At 51.7% G+C, this 6,769-nt stretch overlaps 1 protein-coding gene across 1 annotated transcript; it reads right to left on the bottom strand.

Annotated features, from left to right (window-relative positions):
• Nucleotides 1–2,840: 2,840 nt before the first annotated feature.
• Nucleotides 2,841–6,450, bottom strand: LOC119355161 (probable serine/threonine-protein kinase At1g01540). Its single transcript, XM_037621938.1, has 7 exons — nt 5,189–6,450; nt 4,785–4,889; nt 4,575–4,697; nt 4,325–4,495; nt 4,116–4,245; nt 3,819–4,028; nt 2,841–3,336 (listed from the first exon to the last, which is right to left on the bottom strand). The coding sequence occupies exons 1-7, from the start codon at nt 5,821–5,823 to the stop codon at nt 3,196–3,198; spliced, it is 1,515 nt and encodes a 504-aa protein (XP_037477835.1). The 5' UTR covers nt 5,824–6,450; the 3' UTR covers nt 2,841–3,195.
• Between the last annotated feature and the right edge of the window lie 319 nt (nt 6,451–6,769).

The following is a 6,769-nucleotide window of genomic DNA, read 5'->3' as shown; positions in this document are numbered from 1 at the left end:
TGAGATTTTAGGAGAAGCTGAGCTCTCGCCGGCCCCATGCACCCCCACCCCCAGCCGCAGGAAATACATCTCCGGAACGCCATCGTCTAAATAAATCATAACGTTTCTTTCTTGCTAATCATCAACCTTGTTTTGTATCTAGCCTGGATCACCTAATTCACCTCAGATTCCGTCCATGATTGCCACCTGAACCCTACCTTTTTCTGTGCAGGCACTACACGGTTCCGTTTGCTCACTGAGACCGACAGTGCTCCTTTGAAAATCTGAGTGAGTGTGCAATTGGTTGCCAGTAGGCAGGCTAAGCTGTCTTCACTGTCAAGCATGGCTGAATAATGATAGTATCGTCAGCTGTTAATACTACTTTGCTAAACAATGCCAGGTAGGTTAGACCATGGCCTCGCATGCCACCAACCTCTCCTTTTCCTCCCCCTCCAGGACTCCAGCTTGAAGCAACAATTATTTTTTTCAAAATGGAGGCAAAAGAATTGCCTCATCGATTAATTAAGAAGAAGAGAATTGTCCGGTTAATGTACGGGAAACCGGGCTAAAACCGAAACAATCAGACCATAATTGGGTTATTCACCAATCATGACCCCACGAGCACACGTGCAACCCGCCAAACCCTCCTAACACACAATAACTCCGCATGCTTGTACACCACAATTTTGAACCCGACAAGAACATCCCAACAGAAGATAGTGAACCACGCCGAAACCACAATGACAACCCGAACCGTGAGGATGAGCCGAGGGACCGGGAATCATCCATTAAGCAGCTGCGGGCGTCTTACCTATGGCGCCACTCTTTTTGCCTTTGCACCTTAGTGACTTCTCTTTCACTATACTAGTCCGAGGGCAATCACTCACTTTGTATTTGCCCTTGAATGTCGTTCCCGTCAGGAGGCAAGCAATTGCCCTTCCAGTTCCAGGGCTAATAGCCTCCACGCTAGCGAGCAAGTCACAAAGCTCTTTTGCAAAGAGAGCATTGGAATTATCCGTCGGCGAGGGTGGAATGGGTGCAGAAGCCACATGTGAGCGCGCAGGCGAGTTCACCTCACTCGACTCACATGTCAAGGTTGAATCATGTCCCTCACACGTGGTTGTCTGCGTGTCCACCATCATATGCTCCATTGATAGAGGCGAATCAGAGCTCGCACATAACGCTTGAAGCTCGGGCATCACCTGCAACACCGGAGGCACAACCACAGGAATGGTCCCGCCCTCAGCGGTAGACATTACAGTGGGCAAGGCAGACGGCGATGATGAGTTGTCCATAGCTCTAGGGGAGAAACAACCATAGAGCTCCTCAACCCTGTTCTCCACTAAGCCATCAACATCAACCTCACTAGAAGGATGTGACGTAGGAGCGGATTGCAACACAACCGGCACAAGAGAGAGCTTTTCCAGAGCAGCCTCCGCTCGCTCCAGAAAGCTCCCAACGCGCACCAGGAGCTTAACCTGGGCTGCTAGAGTGGACTGGAGCAGTACTTCAGATTGGGTTCCCGACTCAGCATGAGCGGAAACGACCGATGCCCAGGACCTTCGGTGAAGCACCTTGGAGGGGAGCTGGGATACCATCGGACCATCACAAGGAGTTGGAGCTCGGTAATGCTCGGTGTCGAGGCGAGACCGTGGCGGCATGGCAAGGCATGCAAGTGAGCTGAATGGACGCCAAGCATTGCGACACCCACGCGCCCAGTGGCCGTTCTCCAAGCAGCGGGAGCACCTCAAGGGATCTATGCAATCAGCCGCTCGATGACCAGGAGCAAGACATCTGCAACACCTACCAAAGAGCCACGCCGGAATGGGACGAGGGGGCAATGCCGGAGCTGGCGACTCCAGACAGCGCCGACCATGCCGAGGCAGCACATCTTGCCATCCTCCACTCGCCTCTCTCTCGTGCATCACACACCGATCAGTATGCTGAGCTACCGGGACAGAGCTTTTGGCAGCCGGTGGCGTCAATGGGGCCAACTCCTCCTCTTCCACATCGTCAACATTCTCGTCACCAAGGGAAGCCCAGGACACATGCCGCCCCATGTCTAAGTCAGCCGGGGACGCGTCGACGGGTGTTGTCGGGGACGAGTCGATGATGAGCGCTGCTGGAGACGACGGTGGCAGGACGAAGGCCGCACCGGCTGTAGTGGGAGCGGAGGGCTCTGTCGAAGCCGAAGATGTCGTCGCCTCCTCCCCGAGGAGCGTACGGGCCACCCTTCGCCCTTGGACGGCTGGTTCGGCACGGCGGGAGGCGAGGGCGGCCGCGGCAAGAGTTGACGCGGGAGCTGGAGCGGGAGGCGGCGGACAGCCGACGCTCAACACGGCAGGAGTGGCCGCCGCCATCGCGACCGACGTGGATGCGCGCCGAGGTCGTGGGTCGGGGCGGCGAGAGGCGAGGGCGGTCGTGGGAACTGGAGCAGCGGGCGGCGAGGAGCCGGCGCTCGGCACGGCCGGAGTGGCCGCTGCGGCCGACGCAGGCGCGGGTCGAGGTCGTGGACGAGCACCCATGACGTCACCCCACGGGGAGAAGCACGTAGGCTGCAAGAGGGCGTCGAGAGGATGCCAGATCTGGACCGGGCACTAGCAGGGGAGGCCGGAGAAGGGAGATCAGGGCGGCGGCGCCACCGACGCAGGCGGGCTCGCGAGAGCCATGTCCGCTCACGGATTAGATTTGGATCGCACGAATTACTTTGGAGGCTCGTGCTGAAGCAGCAATTATATGATACCAGTAGAGTACCATGCCATGCAATCCCTGGCTGTCAATCTAAGTATCCAGCCTGAAGAACTGAACCATCAAATTTCTATGTGAAAGCTAGTAGCAAAGTATAGAAAATGAATCTCATCAAGGAAGAAAAGGGACAAGGAATCATAAGCTGAGCAGCAACATGACACCAACCAGGAGGTCGGTCATAAGCGACGCTCAGCTTTACCCCTGAAAGTATAGGGCCTTTATCATACGGAGATATATCTTTTACATAAACACGATCCGGCGAAACCAACCAAAAAATCCCTATGCCTACCATAATTAATCCAGTAATGTACAGATGCTATCACGATCTCTCCATAGACGCTTTCCATGGTTCCACACCTGACTCAACCCATGGAGCCGCAAACGAGCTTGTTTGTAGTAGGTCTGCGCCATCCAGCTTCTTTCTTGATCATGCACAAAGGTCCGGAAGAATCACCGTTTCCATCATAGCTAGGTCTCTTGATTTCTCCACCTTGAATTGTCTGCTTTTGATTGACCTTTCGGTGTGTCGTTCCCGCTGCTATCGCCAGGTTCACCCGAAGGTGTTTCCCCCAATTTCGCTTGACCTGGAGCTCTGCCAGCTCGGCGGTCCTGGCAATAAGAGTAACAAAAGGTATATCACTATAAATAAACACATTTTCTCCATAAAAACTTTTCTTAAGTAAATTTTGAACTAATTATGAGGGGAAAGGTTGTTATTCAGATATTAAAAGGCAAATGGCTGGCTTCATTTACACACATCTTAAACCTGAACAGATTCAAACTGGAAAGAAGATGCTGAAATCCATATTTCGTGTAACAAAGAGAAAAAGTATCAACCTGCCATGTAACTTACAATGACCAAAAGGGAGCCCTTTCAGCAACAGGCAAAAGAGAAAATGTATGGTATAACAATCTAAAGTAAAACAATGTACTATGATACTTGACGTGTTCATCTTGATGTCCTTTCCCGGCAACACGAAAAATAAATAGGGGTAACAAATATATTGCAAAATTATTCTTGAGATAATTGTTATTAAATGGCATCTACTTGAAAATAAAGATAAAAAATTTGCCATGCCATATTGACTTACATCTCTGTAGGGGAAATCATCAACTTCAAGCATGTGAATCACATGACCAATCTTTGGCCTCTTGCGAGCTTCAGGGTCTACACATCGCAGAGCCACTAGCAAAGCCTTTTTCAGTGCCCTTGAAGTAGGCTTCTCGGTCATCTTGGGATCCAAAACCCCCTCTGAATTTCGGCTGCTCACCATTGTCTTCAGCCATTCAACGAGATTAACCTGAAAGATTAATCTGCAGAATTTATAAATGCATTTCACGAGTGCTTAATTTAGCACTGGTTATAAGGAGGCACAGCCATTACTAACCTCTCCAGGTGGCCTGTTGTAATCTACTGGTACCCTACCAGATATTATTTCCATAATAAGAATCCCAAAACTATAGACATCACTAGTTTCATTCAACATGCCAGTGCCTGCATACTCTGGAGCAACGTACCTGTAATAACAAGAGATACATAAGCAACTATGAACATGTTTATCTTGTGTGACGATGATTTTATGAGTACCGTACTAACCCAAATGTCCCCATAACCCTGGTCGTGACGTAACTCCTCTCTGAGCCCAAAAGCTTTGCTAGCCCAAAATCAGAAAGCTTAGCGTTCCAATGCTTGTCAAGTAGGATATTGCTTGACTTGACATCACGGTGAACCACCTTTGGCTCAAGTCCCTCGTGCAAATACATTAAACTGCACAACTAGGTAACTGTGTAAGTATTAAGTTGTGGTAAATATATTTTCAGATCATCAGTAACTCACATGCACTTACCCTTTTGCTGATCCAAGAATAATCTTCATTCTTATGTCCCATGTAAGAGGGCTCACAGGACCAACATCACCATGAATCCACTGCTCCAAAGTTCCATTATTGACAAACTCGTACACAAGCATCCTGGAAAGAATTCATATACAACACATTTATGTTACAAGCGCCTCATTTATCGAATACAGCAGTTCAACTTATCACTCAAGGAGGTACCTTTGGTTGCCCTCAGCACAGTATCCAAGCAGCCGCACGAGGTTCTTGTGCCGCACCCGCCCGATTGCTTCGACCTCAACCTTGAATTCCCTCTCAGCCTGGCCCCTAACAAACCAAGTATATTACTAAATTCAGCAACACAAAAACCACACGTTACACAAATCACACATTTCAGCCTCTCAAATGGCAGCTTCCACGCTAAGCATGCTAACAACGACCTGCCATTTTTTTTATCAAGTTCTTGCACAATGTCACCATCTGAATTGTCAATATCTCAAGTCAGATTCAGTGACCCGGTGCATCCATCAAATTATACATCTTGCTTAAACTCAAATCAATTAGACGCCAATCAGAAACAAGGCTCTAAATTTGGCTATACTTGAGTACACGGGAAGCGCTGTTACCTGTTATTCAGCAAATTCTTGACGGCGACCTGTGTGCCGTCCTCGAGAATGCCATGGTACACGATGCCGTAGCCGCCCTCGCCAATCACCTTCTCATCGGCGAACATTGCCGTCGCTGCCTCGAGCTCCTTGAGAGTGTACCAGTGGCCCCACCCGAGGTGTGAGACCTCGGGCACGCCCGGCTCCGGGCCACCTCCGCGGCTCTCGCCGCTGGCCCCGCGAGACGACGGCCCCCCGCTACGCTGATGGTGGGGCGGCGGCTGCTCCGGGAACGTGATGCGGTGCTCCTTGCCGGTCTCGATCTGGATGGACTCTTGCGGGGACGCCTGGAGAATCTGAGCGAGCGGCACCTTGGGCGCGGTGCCCCCCACGGGGGCCTGCGCGCCGCGAGAGGGCACCTCTTGGATGTCCTTGGGCGGCTTGGTGGGGTTCTTGGGATGGGCACTGGGCGCGACGGTGGCGAGGTGGAGGACGGGGCCGGCGGGGGCGCGGCGACGGCGACGACGGCGGTTGGCGAGAAGGCACAGCAGGGAGAGGAGGACGAGGAGGAGCACGAAGGCGGCGCCGACGCCGATGCCAACGAGCTCCCACAGGTGGAGCCCGAAGACGACGGTGCTCTGGTCCGAGTCCGACATCGGACCGCGGCGGCGAAGCTCGTCGGCTCAACCAGGAATGGCGGATCTCCGCAACAACTCTGGCTTTCTTGCAGAATTCGGTGCTAAAGAGAGATCGGGTTTCGAACAGAGCAGCCCGCTAAAGCTTGGGTTCCCTCAGAGAATAAATGAATGGGCAATCCAGGCGGCCAAGATTGGATTTCGCAGAGGATGATGCAGTGGGAAACGCTGGGGCTTTTGGGCGAGGAGGGGAATTTAGGACAGGATGGAGTGACAAAAAGGGTGGATTTGAGGGGCGGCAGGGCCCGAGACGTTGGATTTGGGAGCAATGTGGAGGCGGAGACCAAAGATTAGACGATTGTTTTGGGGCAAAGGGTGAGGGGTGGTTAATTTGTTCTTGATAAAAGATTGGATTGTGGTTGGGAGGAGGGTTTGGGGGAGGGGAGGGTGGTTGGTGGTGATCTTTAGAGTAACAACAAATCAACGAGGGAATGGAGAGCGAAGGATCAATTATTAGGAGCGGTACTCCCTACTCCCACAGACGGTGTGGAGAGAGAGATGAGTGAGGACTGATGGGTTGCAGGAGGGGAGGAGGAGCGCCAGTGCAGTGCCAGTGCCTAGTGGGAGCTGTGAGGGGAGTGGTGAGTGGTGACAGGGTGTGTGTGGCTGCTTTTATTTGTTTTGGCCATTGCAATTGCATGCATGGAGGATTAGATTAGACAAGTCAAGGGTCAAGGCCTAATAAAATAAGTAGGTCAGGTCAGAAGAGAAAGAGAAGTAGGGGCATGGATGGAGCCATGGAGGGTAGGAGGATGATTTTTTTTTTTGAGGAAAAGGAGGATGATATTTTGGGGGCCTGAAAAAGGGGAGGAGCTGGAGAGAGCTGATGCGAGCTGTCACGCAGTATTGGACTATGAGGGAGAACGTCCAATTGGTTGCACGGTCTTGGGTCTGTTTTTTTTTCTAT

Source organism: Triticum dicoccoides, chromosome 2A (genome assembly GCF_002162155.2).
Source record: "Triticum dicoccoides isolate Atlit2015 ecotype Zavitan chromosome 2A, WEW_v2.0, whole genome shotgun sequence".
Classification (NCBI taxonomy): Eukaryota; Viridiplantae; Streptophyta; class Magnoliopsida; order Poales; family Poaceae; genus Triticum; species Triticum dicoccoides.
This window is presented reverse-complemented; position numbering and strand designations above follow the sequence as displayed.